This window comes from Cyprinodon variegatus, unplaced genomic scaffold (genome assembly GCF_000732505.1).
Source record: "Cyprinodon variegatus isolate N-32 unplaced genomic scaffold, C_variegatus-1.0 Scaffold475, whole genome shotgun sequence".
In the NCBI taxonomy this organism is placed as follows: Eukaryota; Metazoa; Chordata; class Actinopteri; order Cyprinodontiformes; family Cyprinodontidae; genus Cyprinodon; species Cyprinodon variegatus.
Genome location: NW_015150928.1, coordinates 560522 through 585349, shown reverse-complemented (window position 1 = coordinate 585349; position 24828 = coordinate 560522). Strand labels below are relative to the sequence as shown.

Below are 24828 nucleotides of genomic sequence, written 5' to 3'. Positions count from 1 at the left end.
TTCGATCAGTTCAATTTAATAAAGCCGGAATAAAGCGGAAGCGTTTGTGAATTCTGATTGGTAGTTGGACACTTCCGGTCTCATAGTTTGAAAAGGCGTTCGGGAAGAGGGCGAGACAACGACGGTCACAGTTGATAAAGGGTCTTGTGATTATTGTTCAAACTGGAGTTTGGACAATAGCGCACGATTAAGACTTAGAGCCAATGCAGTAATATCGGTGAGCATCAGAAAAACCTTCGCATCATTCTACTTTATTTAACCGAAAACAGGGAGATAAACTACAGCCTAAGTTAAATTTAGCTTTCAAGCTAACGTCGAACCATCTTCCTGTTATTAGCCTATCATATTAGTAACGTTTTTAGACGATTGACGTTCGGTTCCAAACGAAGTATTGACGTACACGTATGTTGTTTTTAACTTGCAACACGAAGGAAACGTATATAATCCGCCGATCTCTTGATGTCACGCAGGCCTTTGTTTTGGGGAAGCTTCAAAGATGGCGCAACGCGTGGCTGGATCAGACGGGGGGAGCAAGAAAACCTCCAGGGTTCGTGTAGCGGTACGTCTCCGTCCCTACATGTGCGGACAGGATGACCCAAGCGAGCAGCCGTGTGTCCGAGGCCTGGACTCCCAGAACCTGGAGATAATCAACTGGAGGAACGCAATGGAGACCGTAAAGTACCAGTAAGTGTTTATATGCGCACAACTGTTTTATTTGAGAACCACTGACTGTTTATTATGTTAAGTGTTTAGTTGTATGATTGTAATGATTACAACCCTTGGCGTTGTCTGTATCAGTTTACGCAGCTTTTTATAGCACCTTTGTAAATTGATTATCTCAAAAAGAAAAAGAAAAATCACAAAAAATAAGAATTTAAGTCCACCATAACTGTAATATATATATATATATATTACAGTTATGGTGGACTTAAATTCTTATTTTTTGTGTTACTATGCTTATTATGGTAAGCAGGAGGATTTAAAAAGTAACAATGTCTTTAGTCTTTCTCAGGTAACCATGGCTGTGCCGTCTGCCAAAGCAATTATAACTCCTCAAATACTACTACTTACAACTATACAGATTTGAGAACTTCTTTGGGACCTCAATGACATTAAAAATGTGATTTATAGCACTAAGCATATAACTTTATCACATTTAATCCTATTCTTCCCCCAGCAGACAAACAAAAAAGGAAAAAGACAGAGGGGAAGGGTTTATATTTTGACAATTAATTTTTTTGTAATCACTTATTCTAATATATAATTTCAATTATTTTTAGGGGTGTGGTGGATTAGTGGTCTGAGAAGGTTCCTAGTATCCAGTTCGATCCCCACAGCCTACACTCTGGGTTCCTGTGCAAGACCCTTAATGCACAATGGCAGCCCACTGCTCCCCAGGGGGATGGGTTAAGATTCAGAGAGTGAATTTCACCATTGAGAGATCAATGATGTTCAGTTTACAAGAAGTCAAAATTCTATCTTGGCAACAAATTTATCACAATAATGATAAACAATAAATGCCTACCCCTAGTATGCATCTGAAATTTTTAATAATCAATGCAAACACATTTAATATCAGACATAACCTGACTGTTTTAAAGAAAAGAAAAATTAAGTGGGAGGTTGGGCATATTTTTTTGATTATATTAATATGACAAATGAGCACTAATCTGGTTTGTTTCTATCTTTAGTTTTGATGTCTTTCATGGGGAGCAAACCACACAGCAAGAGGTTTTCCTCACTTCAGTGAAGCCCATTCTGCCGCACATTTTAAACGGACAAAATGCCAGCGTGTTCGCTTATGGGCCAACAGGGGCTGGTATGTTGAATCTAACAGTTTTATGGTTGATGTTTGAACAATATAAATCGATATGTGAGTTTAGCCAAAAGGCTCCAAGATTTCTATAGATTTGCCTTGCTGAGTGTTTTTTTGTTCCCAGTTGGTTTTTCCTTACTTTAAGTTCTTCACTAGGTAAGACCCACACTATGTTGGGAACTGGGGAGCAGCCAGGTGTGATCCCCCGAGCTGTGCGAGAGGTTTTTAACCTGGTCAGGGCCAAAGACAAAGCCCAAGATGACGGATGGAACTACAGCGTTGGCATGTCTTATATGGAAATTTACAATGAAAAGGTATGCTTTAAAAAGCTAAATAAACATGCATCGCTTGCATTGACTGTTAAGATTGTCTTATGTTGACAAAGCAGTTTAGATAAAAGAAAATATCCTTAGTACACATGTTTCATGTGAAATTTGAATGTGAGGTTCCAGAAGAGAGGAAGGAAAAAAAACACAAGGTTTAATGACCGCTATCTGCTAAGCAATTTGAGGCTAATGTATTCTTGTTTATGCAAAACCTAAATTACTGTTGTTTTTCGGTATGAAAGCAAATATGCTGATGAAAGTTCTCAGTCATCGAGGTCATAGTCATTCTGTAAAAATTCCACTGGACTTGGTTTTCAAGATTTGAAGACGTCCTCAAATCTTGAAAACAAAGTCCAGTGGAATTTTTACGGTATGAAAGCAAAGTTATTTAATTGGTTATTAGATTTGGATTTTTGCAAGTTTTTGAGAAGACTCACTCTCTACAAAAAAAGAAAATGCAAATGTACAACCCTGTACATGTTTCCCGAGAGGGAACGCCTATCAAACATGGGCGGGAGCGTGCACAAGCCCATTTCCCCTCATGCACGCTCTGTTTAAACATTGCTGTTTGCAGCGCTCAAGCAAGCTTACTTTCCAAAAGTTTTTTTGTTTTTTTTTTCACTATGTCAGACTCGCCACAGGTAAGTTAAAATGGGGATGAGCACATAGGACAGCCTTATGTAAACATCACTTATTTTGTTGATCCACCTGGAAAAAGAAGATCCTCCACTTTACCTTTTAAATTAGACTCTGCTTGTGAAGAATACTGATGTTTTTTTCTGCTGTCTGGATTGTTTGTATTTTTATTTATTATTTTTTTTGCCTATTTATTTATTTTTTTGTGATGTTTAAAGACTAGTTAGTATTTCCATTTGGATCCAAACGTAAAGCAGACCCTTAAAGGTGAAATTACTTGTTTTTGAACTAGCAGCTTGTGCTGCCCTTATCATATTATATTATCCACAATTAATGAAAGTTGTAGGACTTCATCATATTTGGTCATTTTAAATATAGAAGTGGCTAAATTAAACTGTACTGCAATTTAATTGAGCTTTTGCAGATTTGTTTTCCTCATGTCTTCTGGTTTTTTTTCTTAATTTTAATGCTAAATATCAGTTTTTCAAGCAGTCTTGTAGGACTGAGCCTAAAGGGTAAGACTAGATTGGTGATTCTTGTAACACAAAGCAAAGATGGCGGCAGTACAAGCACAAGGAAAGCAGAGCTGCTTAAAGTTTCTGATTGTTTATTAGCAGACTCTCATGCAGATGACGTGTGAAAGTATTCACACTGAAACCTTCCTTTAGGTTAACATGTTTAATATGGAAAACCTTTTTAAGAAGGAAAAAGTATTAATGTGCAGTTCAGTTCTTTTTTTTGTTTTCTTCTTTGAATTCCGCTGTATCGTATATTTCCCTTCTGAGGTGTGCTTTTGTCTTTAAAAAAAAAAAATGAAATTATATAAAGTTATGTATCTGTTCAAAAGAGTGGAATGTAAACCAACAGCAGATGCAGAAATGTCATCCCCCCCAATGGGTAACCCTTCTTCTAAAGACACTGAACCAACTCCATAAATTGTTTGCAAGAATAAATGCACTATATATATTTTTTTCTTATTTGTAACCGCAGATCTAGATTCTTTTACATTTCAAGTGTTTTAACTCCATGTAATTCATCATAACTGTCTATCCTCTCAGGTTCTCGATCTTCTATCACCAAACTCCCCAGATTTGCCCATCAGAGAGGACAAAGACAAGAACATCCTCATTCCTGGTCTCACCCACACGACGCTCTCCTCTTTCTCTGATTTTGAGAAACTATTTGTTCCTGCAACCCTGAACCGCACCACAGCGTCCACCAAGTTAAACCAGCGATCCAGCCGCAGTCACGCTATTCTGCTCATCAAGGTCTGACATTATTTGCACCACAACGGACCCTTGTCATAAAGCTTTTATTTTGCCATTTTTTATTGACTAATTGATCCTACAGCATCTTAAACAGGTCGTGGTCTCTGGGCAGTAGACCAGGATTTGGTAGCTGGTGCTAAAATCAATTCTCTTGTGCAACAGTCCCACTAGCAACCACTGTGCTTTTTGGGACTACTACTCGAGAGATACAGACTCTTTACCTCCTGTTTTCTTTTGTTGTTTTTTTGTAGCTCTTAAAACTTAATTTGCTAAAAGATTTTTTCTTTCATCTTTTCCTCATTGGTATCATAGCAGCGGACTTTCAGTTTAATAAAGCATGTTTTTCTTATGAATTTTGACATTTTTCTTTAAAATATGTCATACATTTGGATACATTTCTAAATTATTTTGTAATAAAACTGGAAAGGCTGCTTTGAAGTGGCTTGGGGGCATTTCAAAGATACTCCTCAAACTTTAATTTAAAAGCATTTTGTTTCCTCTGTTCCAGAATTCTGCTGCAAAATCAACCCTATTTAACTTGTCTGACCTTTTTTATTTTTTTAAATGTTGCTGTTCAAATCTGGATCTTTTCCTTCCAGGTGGTTCGGACTCAGAGGTCTTTACCTCACCGACAGCAGACGGGGAAACTGTACCTGGTGGACCTAGCTGGGTCTGAGGATAACCGCCGCACCGGCAACCAGGGTATCCGTCTGAAAGAGAGCGGTGCCATCAACCTTTCTCTCTTCACGCTCAGCAAAGTGGTGGACGCTCTCAACTCTGGCACAGCAGTCCGCGTCCCCTACAGGGACAGTAAACTGACACGCCTGCTCCAGGACTCTCTGGGTGGCTCGGCTCACTCCGTCATGATCACAAACATTGCACCAGAGTATAAATATTATTTCGACACCTTTAGTGCACTGAACTTTGCAGCCAAATCGAAGCTCATTGTGAACAAGCCCTTTACCAGAGAGACTGTGGCCGTTCCTGTGCTGCCAGGTGAGTCATGTTAATTTCCGATTAATTGAATCGATCTCATAGAGAAGAAGCTCTGATTTTAATTCGGTGACCACTAGAGGGCAGGGCTGTCCTGCAGGTTATGACAAACTGCAGAAATCAGTAGCTTTTAGATTTTTTTTTTTTTTTTAACAGTTGTCTCATTTGTATTTTCTTACTGGATTCCTTATTTAGGAAGAAGCTGCTGTCTGTAAATTGGGGTCTGCAGTACAGCCTTCTTGTGCCATCTTTACCCCAGAGAATCCTAACACCCATCTGTCAGTGCACTGAATACTAAACCGTTCATTTTCTCTCTGCCTCCAGTGAAGCGATCCAGAGAGGAGCACGAAGCAGCAGGCTCTGGCACTGAGCCAAACAAGAAAAAGCAGAAAGATGAGAAGAAACCTGAACAGGATGGTTCCTCTCACTCTACAAATTACAACAGGTTAAAGTTCCCAGTTTGATTAAACCTTTTGCTGGTTTTGTGTATCAGGAGATTTTTGCTCTTGTAAAATGTCACCAGTCATGGTTTATCAGCAGAGTGAGCCAAGATCTGGTAGCTTGTTCTGAAAGCCAATTGATGCACAGCTCTAGCTGCTGGCCTCGCTGTGAGAAAGATGAGCTGCTGCTCTGTAACCATCTGTTTTCAGCCCAGATGTTTGACCTTTTGACTTGTTTTGAAACACAAGATCAGTTCTCCCCCATTATTTACCCGCTTATCTGCCTTTGGTTCTGTTTCAGTTTGACAGAGTTATCTGTGATGGAGCGACTGATAGCTCTGGAGAAGCGGATGATGAGTTGCCAGGACAGAGATGGTCAGAGTGTCCTCCAAGATGTGGCTGAGTCACGCAGAGAGATCCAGGTGATGTTAGCCGCTCATTTTAAAGCTCTGAACACATTAAATCTGTTTTTTTTTTTTTTTTCTCCCCTCGTTCTATCCAACAGAAAATAGTCAGTCTAGGCTGTGGCGCTCAGTAAATTTTATGGGTCTGTCAGGAAGAGAGACGCAGTTGCAAAGCAAAACTCATCTGCTTTGGGGGAAAATATATGTACATGTGTAATTGGTCAGCTTGTGTCATTCAGAGTAACTTGATCCTGGCGACTATTTACATGCATGTTGATCAGCATAAAACAACCCCCTCCTTACCTTACATTTTTTATTCTGATTCTGCAGAGTTCAGGTAGAATATTCTTCTTTCCAGAAGACATTTTTGGTCTGATCCCCATTGCTTATTTCCATGTAAATCTAGCTGCTTTGATCCTAACAAATAAAATAAAAACCACAAAAGGTTCTAAGGATGTGTCCAATGCCCTAACCCCTATATAGGGTGCCTATATAGGGTTAGCATCTACTGGATGAAAGGGTGGTGGACTTGAAATTTACCACAATGCACCTTGAAAAGCGGTTATGAATCATGGTCACTAGATGAGCTGATATATCCCAGAATGCAATGCAAGGAGACCTCTCATCGCAAAGCATCATGGGATTTGTGCGGGCCAAATAACAAAGATGGGGCGTGCACCATGTAGGGAGGCAGTCATGTGACCAACAGGGAGCAAAAAGTAGTGACCATCTGTCTGAGCGGTCAGTAAACTGAGATCACTATATAGCCCCCGCTCTATATAGCGATTGAGGAATCTAGGGGTAAGTGGGGGCGTTTGGACACAGTAATATATGTATTAGGGGAACAAATGGATTCTCAAATATCAATATTTATTGGTATTGATCCACAACATGTCTAAATCCATCTTAAATATGAAACCATCCATTTTATCGACATTTATATAATTCTTAAACTCCAACCGCTATTTGCCAGCATGCGGCCCCGGAGCCTATTAGTCTATTGTTCACTTATCAGGATTTATAAATCGTATCACCACATTTTTAGCAAGACACACCTCTAATATGTACAGACTTTCACAAGGAGCTGATCTTCAGTTGATTTGGTCCATTGGCCTGGAGGCAGTACATGGTTAGCTTTAGCAGGGAGCATTTCATGATTTGTAACCCCTGGGAAAAAACATTCAAAATGTTAGAAGAATAGAGCTTGAGCATTGGTTTTAATGTAATCAGATTAAGATGGATAATGTGTCCTTCAGGTTCTGATTCTGTTGTTTTTGTTGTTGTTGCAGGAGCTCAAAGAGAAACAGATGGAGTTTGAAAGGAAAGCCCTGCTGCTCAGTCAGTTGGCGAAGGAAAAGTCGAGCTCCACAGAGGAGCCAGTCTTCGACAACACTTCCGCTCCCCTGCAGAGGAAACGGCCAAATGTTACGAAACTCGTTAAGCAGCAGGCCGTGGTCCAACCTCTTCAAGGTCAGGGAACCGCTCCAACCGTCCTGGATTTTCTATGAAGTCAGAATTTTAATAGATTGGAAAATGAATCGCAAACGTTGTTAATTTGTTAATTCATCAGATTTTTCTAACCTTTAAATGTCCTTCAATCAGAGGGAGGTAATTGGGACAAACTGTCAGACATCTGTTGTTGTTGTTGTTCTTTTTTTTTTTTTTTTGGCTCCATTTTGAAATTACAAGAAGTACTGATGAGCTGCAATGTGATACCTGAATTACATCTACTATTCTGCTGCCAGTGACGGATCAGATGATGATGAGGAGGGAAGATTTTATTTTTTTACCCTCCTCAGCATCATGGCCTGCAGCCCAGATAACTCGGGTCTCCTGCTTGCTTTTAAATCAATTTTACTTTACAGGCTGGAAGTGTAGCTTAAATTTTGGCAGAACTGGTAGCATTTAAACCCTTTTCATGAATTAGAGGAGGGGGATGGTCACGGTGTCTGAAAGAATTGGATCCTAACTCTTCTCCCTTCCTTCAGTGTCCCAGCGCCAGCCTCTTCAGCAGCTTCCAGTCAAGAAACAGTCGGTCTGCGTCATTAAGAAAGAGAAGAAGCTTTCAGGCCTGGTTGAGGTCAGCATCTGAGCCCTGACTGCCGAGTTCAGCTTGACACATCTGCAGAGTTGCAAGCATCAGATACAAGCTGATGCAGGGCATTTTCTATCTAGCACACACACACTCTGACTCTGATTTATGGGTCAACTTTTCCCCTTGTCCTCTTTGAATTGTTACAGATGTATACATGTTTATATTTTTTTTTTTTTTTTTATGCTAGCTCCCAGATGGTAAGGAGAACCCAAAAGGGGTCGCCATGGGGTTCCAACTTGATGAATCTGTGCTGGATCAGTCCAAAGAGAAAATCCTCCATATTCTGAACACGGGCTGCCTCAAAGACCTGAAAGGTCTGCAGCAGATCGGTGACAAGAAGGCCAAACTCATTCTGGGCTGGAGGGAGATCAATGGTCCTTTCATAAAGGTTTGAGAGAGCTTTTAAACAACCAGAATCTGACATGTTTTTATTCAAACAAATTGAACCTAAACTGGCTTTTGGTTTGCCTCTCGATGGTTTTTCTGCAGTTGGAAGATCTGATGAACATAGAGGGTATGTCTGAGAAGAGATTCTCTTCCTTCGTGAAGGTAGGTTAACTGACAGCAGTGTTGGAGTCTGGTCACTGTACGCTGAAGATGGATGTATAATCTGATGATTTAGGCACTCCTTTAATAAAAGGATCCATAAATAGACTAGTTTATGAGGCCTGTGAATATAATTTCATTCTATCTAACAGCAGAGGTAATTCTATGTTAATTATGCAAAGATTAACATGTGAAATAAAATGTGTGTTTAATGCATCTTTATCATCAAGCTCTGCTTTTTTTTTTTTTTTTTTGCTTTGAAGGATGAAAATATCAAAGTAATATATTTGCATTGCACTAGATCATCTCTGTATTAGAAACATATTATTGCTCATGGTTTAAGGAATCCCACTTATTAGGAGTTGGTGAACTTAAATGACATGTTGAACCTCTGCTAGTCTGGTCACATGTTGTCTATCAGAACAGCTCCCGACTAATGTTGAATCCCTCTATAAGCTTTTGGGAAAACGGCCCATAGCCTGACTCGTAAATCCAAAGGCAAACCATACCAGCTGGGATGAATCACTCCCAGTTACCAGCAGCTTGTAGTTGCTGACAGACTTGGCTTTTTAAGCATCATTGACCAGATTGTTTGCTTAAAATTTTCCTTTCATTCCTCCAAGCTGATTGGTTGCTCTAACTGCACTGACGGGAAGCATTTGGGTGGCTTTTATTCTCCGCATGACTGGAGGGTTTCCCACTCCTTATCAAGTGATAAAACCAGGTCATGCTTCTAAAATTAAACTGTGGCTAATTATGTAGCTTTGAGTTTTATACATCTATTATTTTAGGCTTCCTGTCAGTTTTCTATAGGTCTTAAATGTAGACTTTGATCCTCTGCGTGTTTCTACCCCTGAATTGGCTCATTGCACGTCAATCTCCCAAATCAGCATGCTTTAAAGATTTAGATTTGCAATTATATGAATTGAATAAGTATTTTTTTTTTTTTTTTTCTTTTTTTCTCGAAAGGCCATTTTTTTTCTACTTTTTAACTCTAAATGAAACTTCAGGACAGATTCTGGTTTACTTCAATGAAAGAATCAAACAAAAAATCCACCAGATATGGAAACGCTACATTTAGCGTTTCCATATCTGGTGGATATTGTTTTTTTCTCTTTTTGCTAAACCTGATAAAATATTGTCACAGGAAGCTGTTCTCACATTTATACATAACATACTCAAAGTATTAGGTGTGCAGCTTGTTGGAAAAGGGGAAAAATATGACTTTTTTTTTTGTTTTTCTTTTAATGTTACTCGTTTTTTACTTGTATTTAAAACTGTTATTTATACTCTAAATTACCAGAATTGATAAATGGCCTTGTCATTGTTTCATTTGTGTTTAACTAATCAGATTTGACTTAATATATATATATTTTTTAATGACATAAACATTTGCTTGAGTCAAATATATATGGTAGTGTTGCTTAAGATTCTAATGGATTATCATTCTCTTCTCTTGCAGACAAACATCCTGAGTTCGCTTGGAAAATAATTTTTTTTTTTTTTTCTAACATGTTTCAACCAGCCTTTTTTATTGTAAATAATTTCTGTGACAAAACATATTTCTTCTTTTTTTTTTTTTTTCCTTTTATATATTTTTGTAGTTACATGTTTTTTCCTGCTGGTGGCACACGAACATATTTTAATAAACCTCTCATGAACTCAAGGTGTGTGTGTTTATTTCATAGAGTAGTCACGTCTCTCATGCAGGTCCATGTTTCCTCTCCCTGATCAACCATCCTCTGGGATGCTTTCATCTTCCATTTTATTCTGAGCTGATGTCTCCTCTGTAAAGAACTTCAAAATATATATATATATATATATATATTCTGTCCTTGGGTTTGCAGTGAGGATGATGCCATAACCCCCCCCTCACCTCCTCCCTCTGGTGGATTTCACTTTTCCTTTCACACAAACACACCCCTCCTCCCGGATCCACCCTGCCATCCTGGAGACTCCATCCATCGCATCTCACTGCGCCTCAGCGACGATCTACACGCAACACGATTTACAACAATCTGCTCGTAGAATAAAAAGCCTAGTGGAAGGAAAAAAAAAGGTTTCTTTGAGATGTTTCTTTGCGTGTGATTATTTTGGTTTCGCCTCCATCTGAGAATTTCGCTCCCACGATGCCGAATCCAGGGGCAACCCGGCTCTAATGAGGCAGGCGTTGCAATAAAAAGGTCAGTTTGTTTATTGCATTCAAGGTTTTATACATGCATTGAACTGTGTGCGTGTTTTTCTTTGCATTTAAGCTCCATCCACTAAAAAAAAAACAAAGCAGAGCTAATTAACGAGCACGCTCCCTGCCTCTATTAGTGTTTTCCTTTTGTCCTTCACCGTTTTTTCCCGTTGCTTTTATACCTGACACCATATGGTGGTTTGCAGTTGTGTGCACACCTGCACACGGTCTATGGCGGCTGCAATGATATCAAAGAAAGCTGCCTCCATCTGCTCTGCCTTTGTGACCCGCTTTCTTCTCATTTCAGCAAACCAGGCTACACTAATGACTCCTGAGCACTTTTCAGGCCTTATTTATAATTAATCAATGGTGCATTTTTTATGCTTACAAAGCATCTGCAGTATTTCATTCTTGGTTTTACCTTTAAATTGTAAATACACTGAGAATGTTTTGATTAAATGTGACCAGTGGCCCACACACACACACACACACAGCTCCATGTCGATGGACTTGTAAAATATGTCAACTGTACATATATTTTTCAGCCTGAATTATCCAAAAAAATGAAGTAGACTAAATGCATTCAATCCATTTTAAAAACTTCCCCCTTAATATATTCATAAACCCACAAAAGGTTAAAAAAGGTACCCTACATTTTAGAATACAAAAGAAACTCTCCTTATTGTCCCACATTGGGAACATTCTGGTGTTTACAGCAGCAAAAAGTTTATAGAAAAATGCATAAGAATAACTTAATAGCGAAGAGTTGAAAGACAAATGATAAAATACTGTACTGTAAAGTGTTTTAACAATGTAAACCTGCGACTGGAGAATAAATAACCAATATACAGCTATGGACATTTTTACAGTAATGGATATTTGAAAAATGTATCAGAGATTTGCAAAAGGACAGCAGCATGTTATTTAACTGACTGGTAGAAGCTGTGCGACATCAACTTTAATGTCACTATTTATTTTAGACCTGGACAAACTTTGTCATTTTGTATATAGTCTGTGATAAATGTAAATGGCATAGGAGAGACCCATTGCAAAACGTACACTGAGTAGGAGAGACACTGCAAAACGTAAACGGAGAAATAGAGACATGGTGCAAACGGCTTAGAAGAGACGGTGCAAAAAGTAAACGGCTTAGAAGAGAAACGGTGCAGAACTTAAACGGCGTAGGAGAGAAACGTTGCAAAACATAAACGGCGTAGGAGAGACACGGTGCAAAACGTAAACGGCGTAGGAGAGACACGTTGTGAAACGTAAATGCCGTAGGAGAGAGACGTTGCAAAACATAAACGGCATAGGAGAGACACGTTGCGAAACGTAAACGGCGTAGGAGAGACACGTTGTGAAACGTAAACGACGTAGTAGAGACACGGTGCGAAACGTAAACGGCATAGGAGAGACACGGTGCAAAACGTAAACGGCGTAGGAGAGACACGTTGTGAAACGTAAAAGCCGTAGGAGAGAGACGTTGCAAAACATAAACGGAGTAGGAGAGACACGGTGCAAAACATAAACGGCGTAGGAGAGACACGTTGTGAAACGTAAACGACGTAGTAGAGACACGGTGCGAAACGTAAACGGCGTAGGAGAGACCCGGTGCGAAACGTAAACGGCATAGGAGAGACACGGTGCGAAACGTAAACGGCGTAGGAGAGACACGGTGCAAAATGTAAACGGCGTAGGAGAGACACGGTGCAAAATGTAAACGGCGTAGGAGAGACACGGTGCAAAAAGTAAATGGCATAGAAGAGACACGGTGCGAAACGTAAACGGCGTAGGAGAGACAGTGCGAAACATAAACGGAGTAGGAGAGAGTGCAAAACATAAACAGAGTAGGAGATACACGTTGCAAAATGTAAACAGCTTAAGAGAGACATGGTGCAAAAGGGCATTGATGTGGAAGGTTTAGGGCAGTGCTAAAATAGAAATACAAATTTAAATGTCCAACAAAAGAAGTTTACATCATTCATTTTAAACTTGGTTCCCATGGTTTCGGGATATGTTTTGCTGGTAAATCCCAACGGCTTTCAGAAACCAAAAAAATCTTAATCAAAATATGCTTCTAGTCTCATCTCAGAGGAAGTGTGCCTTTTGTGTCCAGTTGACACAACAGACCATGACAACAGCAGCACAGAATTCAGGGCAGCGCTGAGTGGAATCAATGCTGATATGAGCAGAGAGCTGTGGAGGACAATGCAAAGACACGCGTCAAAGTAAATAGCCTGCTGAGACTTTTGAACAAGCATTGCATGTAAACAGCTGGGAGCTACTTTTGCAGTAAATAAAGTCACATAATCACTCTAGTTCCTTATTTAACCAATGCAGCAAATGTTTAATATGTAAAATTGTTATGAAACAAATTGGTTTGCAATTACTACTTTAATAAAAGCATTTTCAGTGTTATTCTGCAATGAGGTTGGAGCCTCTGTGGACACACAGCTGTTGGGGTGGGAAGCCTTCTAACTCCCCTTAGATTGCTACATTTCAGGAACTCTAGAGTAAACCTATCATTAACAGGCATTGTGAACAGCTTTTTTTGTTTTCCTAGAGAAGTAGAAACTGGAACATAGATTAAAAACATTTAGCTTTTATCCATTTTACATACCAGCTATTGGTAGCATTGCGGCTAAGCTATATGCTAAAAGGCAGACTATGTGCACATTGTTGTCTGTCAGATCGACATACGCTTAGGTTTTCATCTAACCAAAATGAATATAAACCACAGCCAATGTTTTCTATGTGCTGGTGAGGGTTCTTAGTCATCGAGGTCATGGCCATTCCAAAAAAAAAGAAGATAAAAAAAAAAAATCCACTGGACTTTTTTTTCAGGTTGGAAGACGTTTTGCTTCCCATCCAGGAAGCTATTTCAATTCATCATTGAAAAAGCTTCCTGAATTGGGGACAATTATCTGTTGCACATGTGCGCAAATTGGAACAGACGAAGGGGTCCACCCATTTTAAATGGGTGGAACCTTCCAGGACGGGTGTGCAGGTGGTGCAGTGGTTAGTGCGCAAGACCCATCTGTGGAGGCCTTAGTTCTCGACGCTGCCCACTGGGGTTCGAATCCCCGTATCCTGTCAGAAAAATCAGCCACTAATGCTGTAAATAAAAAAAATAATTAAAAAAAAAAGCTTCCTGGATGGGAAGCAAAACGTCTTCAAACTTTGAAACAAAGTCCAATCAATTGTTTTAAATTCTATTTTTTTTTTTTTTTGGAATGTTTTCTATTATTTTAAACTTGAAAACGACATCTAACCCAATTTAAATTCTTGTTTTTTTTACTAAAGTAACTTATTTAAATTAATATTGATTAATGTGGTTTTAGCTATAGAAGCTTCTTCAATCATGTCTGGCCGTTTCTATTTCCAAGAAATAACAGTATAATCAAGCTGATTTGCTTTTTTAGAAGTTAAAATAAACCTGTTTTTATTGGTCAGTAATCTGCTGCTAGAAATCAATGTGGGAACAACTATCTGTTGCACATGTGCGTGCATGCTTATTAGAACAATGTATGCCAATGTCTGACAGAACAGGTTTATTACTGCATTAACTCCAATATCACATTGTTCTGCACAACATTTATCTTTGACTTTATTTTTTATGTTTGAACACACAAGTTGTTTTATTACTTTGATCTTAATGGTCTTGTGGAGAATGTCCTTTTTCCCGATATATCATCAAAATAAGTGATCTTCCTAGCTGTCAATCATTCTGCTGATATCTTTACTTAAGGCCGTCCTACGTGCTCGTCCCCATTTTCACTTACCAGTGGTGAGTCTGACATCGTGGAAAAATTGCATATCTTCTTTTGTATGATCAATGCAAACAGCAACTTTTAAACAGGAGAAATGGGCTTGTGCATGCTCTTGCATGCGTTTAATAGGCTTTTTCTCTCAGGAGTGGTTTTAAAGTCGTGCATGTGAAAAAAATTTTAAAAGTGGAGAGGGCTGTTTTTTTCTGAAATTTGTAAAAAAAAAAAAAAAAAAAAACCCTCCATTATACCTTTAGCTTATCAGCAAAACAAATGGCTTATCAGCTTGGTTTTCATATTATTTTAATTCCTGAGCTACAATAACCAAGGTTACTTCCATCAGCAGTCATGTTAAAATGAATATGGTTCTTTATGGTCTGTTATTTGATTCCTTTTTTAACTTCACCATTATGAAATCCTTTTGCATTTTTTTCTTGAGTACAAAGCCAAATAATAGTGTAATTTGGTGTATAGTAAAAGGCATTTACCAAACCAGATAGAATTTCTTAGAGATAGCTGAAAGAATATTTGATATATTGAATCAGAAGTTCATTAAAATCCTTTACCCCAGAAATGGGAATTGCACAATATGGCTATGTTAAGTGCCCCATTTCTGCTTGATTGATTGATTGTCTTTATTGATCTCACAGTGGAGAAATTTACTGCTGCTGATCTGATTTTGGACAGTGGTTTTGGACCATCCATTGACCTTATTCACTCTTAGTTTGCAGCTAGCCACTAATATGCCTTTAAATAATCTCATTATAATCACCTTTATCATATTTTGATATCAGTTTGACAGGGTGTGTTTTTTTCATGCTTGTTGGTGGTCAGCCTGCTCATATTTTATTCAAAGTCCCATTTTTTTCCTTTGTACTAAATGAAATTTCCTTAGAACCTAACACAAGAAGTCTCAAGTTATATACATACCAACTACAAAAAATTTCCCTTGTAAAATGGGTTTCCGGATTTTTAAATTTTGCTTGTATTTTGGGGTTTTATGGACAAATAAAAACAACTTGTGCAACAAGCTGAACTATCAGACTGCCTCAAGCTCTTTAAATGGTGACTTGCTGTATTTTATTTATCAAAGATCTCAAAGAAATTTGATTCTTATTGTAAAGCATGCCTAACGACAAACAATATTTAGTGAATATACATTATTAATATTTCAATTACTTACACTCTGCTGTGCAAAACTTTCATCAAAACATGAATAAAAAATTCCATATTTTTCAGTCAAAGATATTACAAGCCACAAGGTCTCAGGTTCTTGGCCCTTACCTTTTTGCCAAGTTTAATATTTTTTGGCATTTCATGCAATAATCTTTATTTCAGCCAAATGCATTAAGATGTATGCATAAAAATACTTGAAGTTAACCAAAATTAAAGCATAGCTTCCTCCCATAGGATGCTAGAAAGGAAGATTAAATGAACATAGTTAAGCAATCGCTTTAAAGATTGTGGCTTTAAAATTTTCTATACAGCAACCATTTCCAACTATTCATTTTTAGGCACTGTAATACAACTAGGTTTTACTTTATCTTCAGATAAGATTTGGATTAAAACTCTAGCTGTTGTTCCAAAAGTGTAGAATTGTTCCTGAATGGGTTCTGGTTATGGATTCAAATTTTTAAGTGTATTTTAAGCAATTATTTTTATTTGCATTCCAGCAAATATTCCATTTTAAACTCTTAATTAAAACTGCTTTCTGCTCTTGCAGGTTTAACTACAGGCAGCACAAACAGGATTGACTCCAATCAGAGGCATAACTTTGTTGTCAGCATGGCTGTTAATATGAATCCAGCTCCTGCCGTTTGGTCGGGAGAAGAACAACCATCGCTAATGGATCAGGACGGCCCCATTTCAAGTCCGGATGCCATCTCTGTACCATGCGGGTTACCGGTGGGTGAAGAACTCCTGCACAGCTGTAGCAGCCCAACCGACATGAGGCCTCCCCGCAGCAAATCCAAAGGAGAACTGGTGATCGTCATCAACGAGAAACTGAAGAACGGTAAGTTTGACCTCATACTGTGGCATTGGTTGGAGATTGGGTCATTTGCTTCTGCATACTCAGCAAGCTCAGGCAAAGTCAAATATCTCTACGTGGAATAGCACCCAAGAGACCAAATACATACACACAGCCCAGTACACATATGCTGACTTTCTGCTTGTCCTTGGCATATTTCACGTGCAGGTAACGGGATCCACCCGGGAACGGCAGAGAGCACCTCTCCAGTCATTTCCTCTCCTCCCAGAAGACAGCACTCAGTCTCCTACCCTCATCACGGCAAAACCAGAAAGGGCAGTAGGGCAAGCTCCATTGGGTACACTGCCTTTTCGCCCAGGCCCTCACTTTCTCGCCACTCCAGCATCGCCACCAACCCTCCGCTGGACCGGACCAAGGTCAAAGACTACCTCCTACTCTCCGTGCTGGCCTGTTTCTGTCCTGTGTGGCCCATTAACATCGTTGGCTTCGTCTACTCAATCATGGTAAGAAGGGACGTTGTCCAAGTTGGGGACTAACCCGTGTCAGGTGAAAAGAATCTAACAAAGAGGTTTATTTCCTCCCTCAGTCCAAGAACAGCCTCGAGCAGGGAAACCTGGATGGCGCCGTTCGTCTCGGACGTGTTGCCAAGATGCTGTCCATGGTGTCACTAGTAGGAGGGACGGTTATAATCATCGCCTGCATTGTCAACCTGGCCAGTGAGTGTCCCAAATCTGACCTTTAACCCCTTACTACACCTCTTTACTCCCCTGTGTATCTGTGCACAGCTGACCTACTTCTCTGAACTCTCCTCTGACCTATTTATTCCGCTTTAATCTATATCCAATGATATAGAGCTTAATGTGGTCTTGATCTCTAGTATCGCTACAATCTGTTTGCTCATTATGGCTCCTTTTCCAGAGGATGCATGCATTCACATGTGCAGCTGTACTGCATGCCTCAGTATGCCTGTAGATTGATCAGTGTACTTCATTGTCTGTTTATTCCTTGTCCTGTTTGCTTGTACCAAATGTGAAGTCTTGTTCCTGTATGTAAACTATGTACGACAGTGTGTGAGTTATTGAACGGCTCACAGTACGAACGAATGTGCATTTATTGTAACTTTCAAATAAAAAGATTCTGAGAACAGATTAGTGATCGTTTTAGTCACTTCCTTAGTGTGGAGCTTTGTGCTTTCTTGCTAAGTTAAGGTAAACACTCAACCCTGGTAAAGATGTTTGAAAAGCCTTTATTTTATTGCAGCAACGTTGTTCAAGCTTTAATCTGAGAACACTGATTTAGTGGTGAGAGAAATGCAAAATAATAGATTCACAAAGTTAAAGGGTAATGCAACCCTTAATGCAACCTTAACCTTTTTTATGTTTACCTTTCAATAAATCGGAACTTCCTGTTACCCTGCTGGGGTAAATATTACTAACAGAAACCAGGTTACCAACGTTATTCCCTTGTCAAAATGGAAGAGTAGTAAATATGAGAAATAAATGGGAAGATTAGCACTATCGCTGTTAGTTATTTTATATGGTTATTTGGTTTTATATTTCATGCTTTCAATTTTTTTGTGATATATTTGTCTTTTTCAGTTTGAATAGTGTCCTTATATTGATACTGTAGAAAATAAGGGCTGCAGCCAACAATTTCTTTGCAAATCGATAAATCTGTTGATTGTTTTTCCGATTAATCATTTAATAATTAGAGAGCTTTGGCTCTCTAATTATTAAATGTAAATTTCTTTACAAAATAAACCAGGTAAACTAATACTTTTCCACTTGGGGAGTTCTTAATAGAGCACATTGACAGAGGAAAACTTCATTTTTAGTTTTAAAACCAAAATATGTATATATATATATATATATATATATACTGTATATACATTTAACATTTTGATATAATTACTGCTATAAGTGGATTACTCTGTCAGGTAAAGGAACGATTAAGTCTCTACTCCAAGTAACGATTACTAAATTATATTTCAATAATCGATTAATCGAATTAATTGTTTCAGCCCCAGACTAAATTATTTCTTAAAAATAGATAAGTACTGAATCGTATTATTTTTCCTGAGGAGATTATTTTAATGGGATGAAAGATAAATGTAATTTTGTTTTTTACATAAATTTTGTTTTTGTTTTTTTTTTCATTTTGAGGAGTGCCTTTGTTAAATCATACTTTCACACTCTAACTTTAAAAATAAAGTACCTTTTGTATTAATATTCAACAAATTATATATTATTAATAAGTTTTGTTTTATTTAAGTAGCCCATTTCAGTGAGTAGAACAGAGTCTGATGCTTTAAGCCTTTACTCATGTTAATTAGGATGATTCTCTGCTTTAAGATTAGAGAGCTTTTCAATGTGGGCTTAATGAAAACTGTGTTTAGTATCTGCTTAAAGGTCGTTTTTCAAACGAGCCTTAATGGAAGGGGTATTCTAACTTATTGAATATGACACTACATGAACAAAAGTTCAGTTACATTTACTTCAAAGTTAATACATGGCATGAAAAATATTAATGGCAATGGTGGTTTTATAGAAAAAAAAAAAAACAGACAAAAAAGTTCACCTTTAGATAAATGTTCTACAATTAATTTTCCATTAGGCTAAGTAAATACATCTATTTTTTTTCCCATTTAAGTTCAGTTTAAACAGATTCTTATCCTCCCCTCTGAGTGTACTCGGTCTCAGTCTGTTGGGTCTCATTAAACCAAGCCGTGTTCTAATTAGCTCGATGACGAGAGGAGTGATTGTAGATGCAACTTGAGTTGTAGAACCTTTGGGAATCAGCAGGACCCTTGTTTTTCCCCTCATTATGTAACTGTCCTCTTGTCTTTGAAATTTTATATATCCAGATTACATTGCAGAACTCATAGCTCTGACTAATATGCTTCCTTCTCTTTTTTTAGTAAATGTGAAAACCTGAGTTTCATCCCAGGATGAAACCGGATAAGAGCTGAACGTCTGGCCCGCACCTGCACCTGCACCACCTTTACCGCCTAGTCATTACCCGGATCTGTGACAGACATGCTCCTGTTACACAGCGCTTTACTTATGTTTTTGTAATCTGTAAACAACCCCTTCATTTTTGTGGAAGAAACCAGAATAAACCAAATGCTGCTCTTCTCGGCCTCAATTGGGGGATTTAGTGGTCTGTCTGATCACAAATGGAGACTAATGAGTCCCTTTCTCTCCTGGCCGACACACTCCAAATGTTTTTTTAAGCCTGCGACTACTTAAAACAGGGAAGCCAGTAGAAATGTTTACTGGCTCTACAGCATCAATCCCAACAAAATGCCTGCCAAGTCCACCCTCCACTGCACCGACAAGAAGCACCAGCTCGCCTGTTAAATCCCCTCAGACACACGGAGAGGCTGCAGGATTTACACTGCAGTGGATTCAGACTGGAGAACTTCACCCATCACTCGTCAGAGAGGAAACACTCTGAACAGCACTGTGTCCTCTTTGTTTCAGACTGTCCTCTATGACTTTCAGAGCTTCAATTCTGTGTATGAGACTGAGCATACGGGTGGTAAAAGAGGATCAAAGAAGGAGGGGGAGGGATGGTTTAAGCTCGGACTAGCTGGGGGAGATGAATCGGGAAGGATTATGAAAAGTCTCCCACAGAAGGCACAGTCGTCACTGCGAGGAAAATATGTGCCAAATAAAAGAAGTTCAGAAGGAAAGCTTGTTTTTTTTTTATGAACACAAAACTCTTGACAGGAGCATGAAATACGTTTTCACTCCTCTGCTACTTCACTGTGTACCTGCTCTACACCACTGACCACTGTGACCTGGGAATATGGGTTGGTCTGAATGGAAAACTCTAATGTAGCAAAATCCAAGTCTAACTGAATCATCTATAACCAACCTTTTTATAAAGTTTGTAAAAAGTCCTTTTCAGACATGATTGCGATGCCCTTATAGCCTCCAGAGCCTCAATTGAAAGCTGAACTATGTCCGTGTGTTTGTGTGGGCATCAATATTTGGTTAACAAATCTGATTGCTTGTTATTGCTGTCAGAGATGCAGCTGTAACCTCAGTTTCTATCCACAGGTGCTTTAAAATCAGACTCTAGGTAGTGTTCTTGTCCCTTAATTAAGCCCCTAATAGCTCATTATTTTTTACCTAAATGTGCTTACACCTTTATGTTTAAAGTCCTTCTATTTCTGTGTACAAATGAGAATCCTTAAAGGTTAATTTCTAATATATTTATGTGGGTGAGAAATGTAGCTGTAGAGCCTTCTTTGTTATAATATCTCTTGTGTCTTCAAATATCTCTTAACATTATTCTACCTGTGATTTCTCATTGTAATTCCAACAAATGGGTTTTATTTAAGACCAGGTATAATTTTCTTTTGCTGCATCCTTGTTTTTCTCTACTATTATTGCAGCCCCTTATAAGTTTAATTGTAATCAACTGTATGTATTCTACAGATATATATATCAGTAGTGTAATATCTCTCTAGTTAAAACGTTAAAATGAGTTAGAATTATTTAGCCAGCCTCCTGGTAATCGTTGTATTTCCAGAAGGCCTCTATAATCTTTGCAGCTATTAGCATGTTATGAATTTTTATTCATGTATGATGGTGATAACCTACAAAGAAAGGTTGGCACATTAAATATATTCTGCAACACATTCATAATAAAGACAATGCATGTGACATGTTCTCTGTGTTGTTTTGATAAGATTAAGAGCAACAACTGCAGGCAGATGGAAAAGGGTTTTGCTTCAACTCTTGGGGGTTCTTTCATTTTGTGAACCACCTGCGTCCCTCAGTCATAAAAAATGCACATTTAATCTATCTATCTATCTATCTATCTATCTATCTATCTATCTATCTATCTATCTATCTATCTATCTATCTATCTATCTATCTATCTATCTNAGAACAAAAAGTATTTGTAAAAATACTGAGTATTTTACTCATAACACTAAGTAATTGTTGCCTGATTACTTCTGATTTACACTCAGTGGCGGATCTAGACCAAATGTACCAGGGGGCCAGGAGGGGGCCAGGGTGTTTTTTCATGGGGGCCCAGAAAAGCATGAAATATATTATATTAAGAGAGCTGAAGTGAAATTTATTTTCAATTAGGTTCAATAAAAATCCCATTTCTTATGAGGTCCATATACATTTATAATTTAGGAATTTTAAATATTTTTGACTTAATTTAAGTTAAAAGTACCGTTTTCTATCACATTTAGATTAGAATTCATGAAAAACTGTTACATTCATCTGTAAAAATTAGAGCATTTTTTTTTCAATTTGTTGTGTGAAAAAAAAAACATTTAGCAGATAAAAACTGGGTTATTTTCTCAATACCACTGAAGCTATCACCTTATTGTTTTTGAATAATTATTAAAACAGAATTTGTAAAGAAGAAGAATGAAATAGACCCAAAGGTTACTATGTATGTTCCAGTGCAGACCATCATTAGAATTTCTTTAAAGTATTACAGGGTTACTGCGGGTCATTAAATTATTTTTTTTTTTTTATTAAGGCCTTAATTGGCATTAAAATTCATTAAATTTGATAATTGTGGCATTAAAATGCTTCGAAAAAGAAGCTTGAGGCAGAGAAAAGGCTAGAGAATGGGAAAAATGCAAGTTTGAACCAAAGTGGCAGGAAAACGAGGAACTCGGGACAAGGCTGGAGCCTGTCCATGGTGAAGGCCATGTGTATATACACACACATACATATACATGTATATATATATATATATATATATATACATTGTGTATATATATATATATATATATATATAGTATATATATACATAGATAGATAGAAATTCCTTTCCTACCACAGAGGCATAGCCAGAAATTTTTTATAAGGGTGGCCAGGCAATAAGCAATGTACACCGGGGTGGCCGACAGTAGATAGCCACCAAAACCTCATGGTCAATCTACACTGTTCCAAAACATCCATATTTTCTAAGTAAAGACAAACTATCCTTCTATCTATCCGTGCTTTCTAAATAAAAGGTATAGTCGATAAAATTGTTTCAGGTTTGAGTTTTGAGCAAACATCTTTTCCATTGTCATTACTCACCTACTTTTATCAATAATCATTCTGCATAAAATTGATATTTACAAGTACAAATATCCACATAAATTGATTTTTTAAAAGTTTTTATTAAAATATTTATTAATCTATTTCACTGAAGACTCCTAGATGACTTGCAGAGACAAATCATTTTCTCTTTACCCCATAAAACACAAAATCTATTTCTGCTTGAATTCTGTACTTATTATCTTTAATGTTAGTATATTGATGTGCATAATTAACCACAGTGTTTTTGTTAAAATATAATAAGTAATTGTTAATATATGAAAAATGAAAATGTTTTGAATATTCCACTTCAGATTATTACTCTTGCCACCATCTGTATTAGAGGGAAATAAATGGTAGGGGTGGCCAATGATTGAATAAGGGGGGCCATGGCCACCCCTGGCCTCATCTAGCTCCAGCCCTGTCCTACCCTGGATATTGCTCTTATGTTGACCCCATGAAAAGTGAAGGGATAGAAGGTATAATGTGTGTGGTATTCAGGGCGAGACAGAACTACCAGATGAGAAACTGTAACAGAACAGCCCCAAATTACACGCAAAGGTGTCACAAACACAGAAACTAATCAAAAACAATCCATTAACTTAACAGGGTAAAGTAAAATGTCTACAATTTCAGCATACAGTGTGATGATATTGTATACATTAATTTATCTCAGACCAAAACTGTTCTGTTTATTGATCTGTAAGCAAAAATACTATAAAGAAAGTAAAATGCAAGTGTAGTAATATCTGTCATTCTGTAGCGCAGCAGTCGTATAAATATTACCCAGATTGTATGACTGTCACTGCAGCAATAAGTTCCTCTCTCTCTTCAGACATCTTGCTGTAACAGCAGGAGAGACAGTCTGCAGGGCACTAATCCTTTCCAGTGAATTGGAATATCTGATTTGCCAGGTACCTCAATGTGATCCTCCCATTTGTGTCCATCCTTTCTATCTATTGATGAGCCCTAATGTCTGTTTCCAATGTGAACTCCCATCTGAGAAGGTAATACTTTAAGAAATCCAGGGTCCAATTAATAGCCAGGCCTCTTTTTCAACTACTGAATATTTTACTTCCCTTGGGAACAAATGTGGCTGATAAAAGTCACCGGATGACAATGTCCAGACTGATCCTACAGAAATACTGCAACCAATCCCCTCTCTAATGCATCTATCTGTAGAATAAAGGCTTTCCAAAACCAAGGCTGTGCAGGATTGGGCTTTTACTGAGGGATTTATGTAGGTCCTGAAAATCGTTTTTTTCTCTCTAAGATGTTCAAGGAATAAAGATTTAAATGGGAAGTTCAGACTATTTCACCCAGAGATAACTCCTCTGGTTAGCTGCAGCTAAGTTATATTATGTAAACTTTAATGATTTATTTTCTTAAAAGAATTGGAATCGAGAATCAATAGTAATTGGTATCAAAACCAGGATCCAGAACTGGAACCAGAACCGTAATGGTCCAAATGGAAACAATCCCACCCTTAATATTGCCTCAAACACGCAGAGTAAATATGTTGAGCAACTTGTGCCACACATTAAGGAGAAAAACTGCCGACTGAGAGGAAAATAAACTGACAAGACTGACAGAAATGAAACTGCTCTGCTAAAATCTGACAACAGCAATTCCTGCATCAACCCGTTAACATTTTGACATTTAAAGGCACTTTTCTTCTCTCTCAGCTAATTTAAGAGTTTCTTTATGGTACAGGACAGCTCACAGGGAGATAAGTAGATCCAATGGAAATACATCCAGTGGCAGAAAGCAGGTCAGAGATTATCTAGCTGGGTCACAAATAAACACAGAGACTTGATTCAGCTTGGCATCGCTTTGATGCATCATGATTGCTCTAATGCCAGTCTGCAAACAAACAAACAAACAAACAGAAAGATGTAACTTCATTCGTTGCATGGAGAAATAGACTGGGATTTTACGTTTAAATTGATTGAAATAAATATGTTGTGGCTAAGGATGTGGGTGGAGTTATTCTGGATCAGGAAAATTATTGGTCTTTTACATTTAAAGTCTTATGAATGTATAAGTAGAGTATATAAGAATGTATATAACACTACATAATACAGCAAACTACCCTGTGCTTATCTGCATTTTACTTTCTTATGAGTTAGTTATAATGTAATAGTTACTCTCTTTAAAGTCATTGCTCATGTATTTAAATGAAACTTCTGAGTTAAAAATTTTACTTAACAGGAATTTTAGTAGACTGGATACCTTTCAGAGAATTCTGTCGCTGGAGTCAAGGGTTTATTTTCTTGACTTTTATTGGAAGATATCAGGTA

The 24828-nt window shown here is 37.9% G+C and overlaps 2 protein-coding genes across 2 annotated transcripts; both read left to right on the top strand.

Moving 5' to 3' along the window:
* Window positions 1-60: 60 nt before the first annotated feature.
* kif22 (kinesin family member 22) lies at window positions 61-10086 on the top strand. The gene is made up of 13 exons (XM_015389840.1): window positions 61-217; window positions 471-684; window positions 1692-1819; window positions 1973-2130; window positions 3837-4046; window positions 4646-5042; window positions 5364-5484; window positions 5781-5901; window positions 7173-7353; window positions 7872-7963; window positions 8166-8366; window positions 8468-8527; window positions 9987-10086. The coding sequence occupies exons 2-13, from the start codon at window positions 497-499 to the stop codon at window positions 10014-10016; spliced, it is 1887 nt and encodes a 628-aa protein (XP_015245326.1). The 5' UTR covers window positions 61-217; window positions 471-496; the 3' UTR covers window positions 10017-10086.
* Window positions 10087-10439: 353 nt separating this feature from the next.
* Window positions 10440-21130, top strand: LOC107094278 (tumor suppressor candidate 5 homolog). Its single transcript, XM_015389807.1, has 5 exons — window positions 10440-10707; window positions 16197-16487; window positions 16671-16966; window positions 17050-17179; window positions 19381-21130. Exons 2-5 carry the CDS (start codon window positions 16259-16261, stop codon window positions 19395-19397), a joined length of 672 nt encoding a protein of 223 aa, XP_015245293.1. The 5' UTR covers window positions 10440-10707; window positions 16197-16258; the 3' UTR covers window positions 19398-21130.
* Window positions 21131-24828: the final 3698 nt, after the last annotated feature.

What these genes read in the sequence shown, in the direction of transcription:
- LOC107094278 (XM_015389807.1), top strand. Translation starts at nt 16,259, where the DNA reads ATGGCTGTTAATATGAATCCAGCTCCTGCCGTTTGGTCGGGAGAAGAA. An exon ending in CAACGAGAAACTGAAGAACG is followed by an intron (nt 16,488 to 16,670) that starts GTAAGTTTGACC and finishes TTTCACGTGCAG; the next exon opens with GTAACGGGATCCACCCGGGA. An exon ending in GCTTCGTCTACTCAATCATG is followed by an intron (nt 16,967 to 17,049) that starts GTAAGAAGGGAC and finishes TTCCTCCCTCAG; the next exon opens with TCCAAGAACAGCCTCGAGCA.
- kif22 (XM_015389840.1), top strand. Translation starts at nt 497, where the DNA reads ATGGCGCAACGCGTGGCTGGATCAGACGGGGGGAGCAAGAAAACCTCC. An exon ending in AGTCACGCAGAGAGATCCAG is followed by an intron (nt 5,902 to 7,172) that starts GTGATGTTAGCC and finishes TTGTTGTTGCAG; the next exon opens with GAGCTCAAAGAGAAACAGAT. An exon ending in AGCTTTCAGGCCTGGTTGAG is followed by an intron (nt 7,964 to 8,165) that starts GTCAGCATCTGA and finishes TTTTTATGCTAG; the next exon opens with CTCCCAGATGGTAAGGAGAA.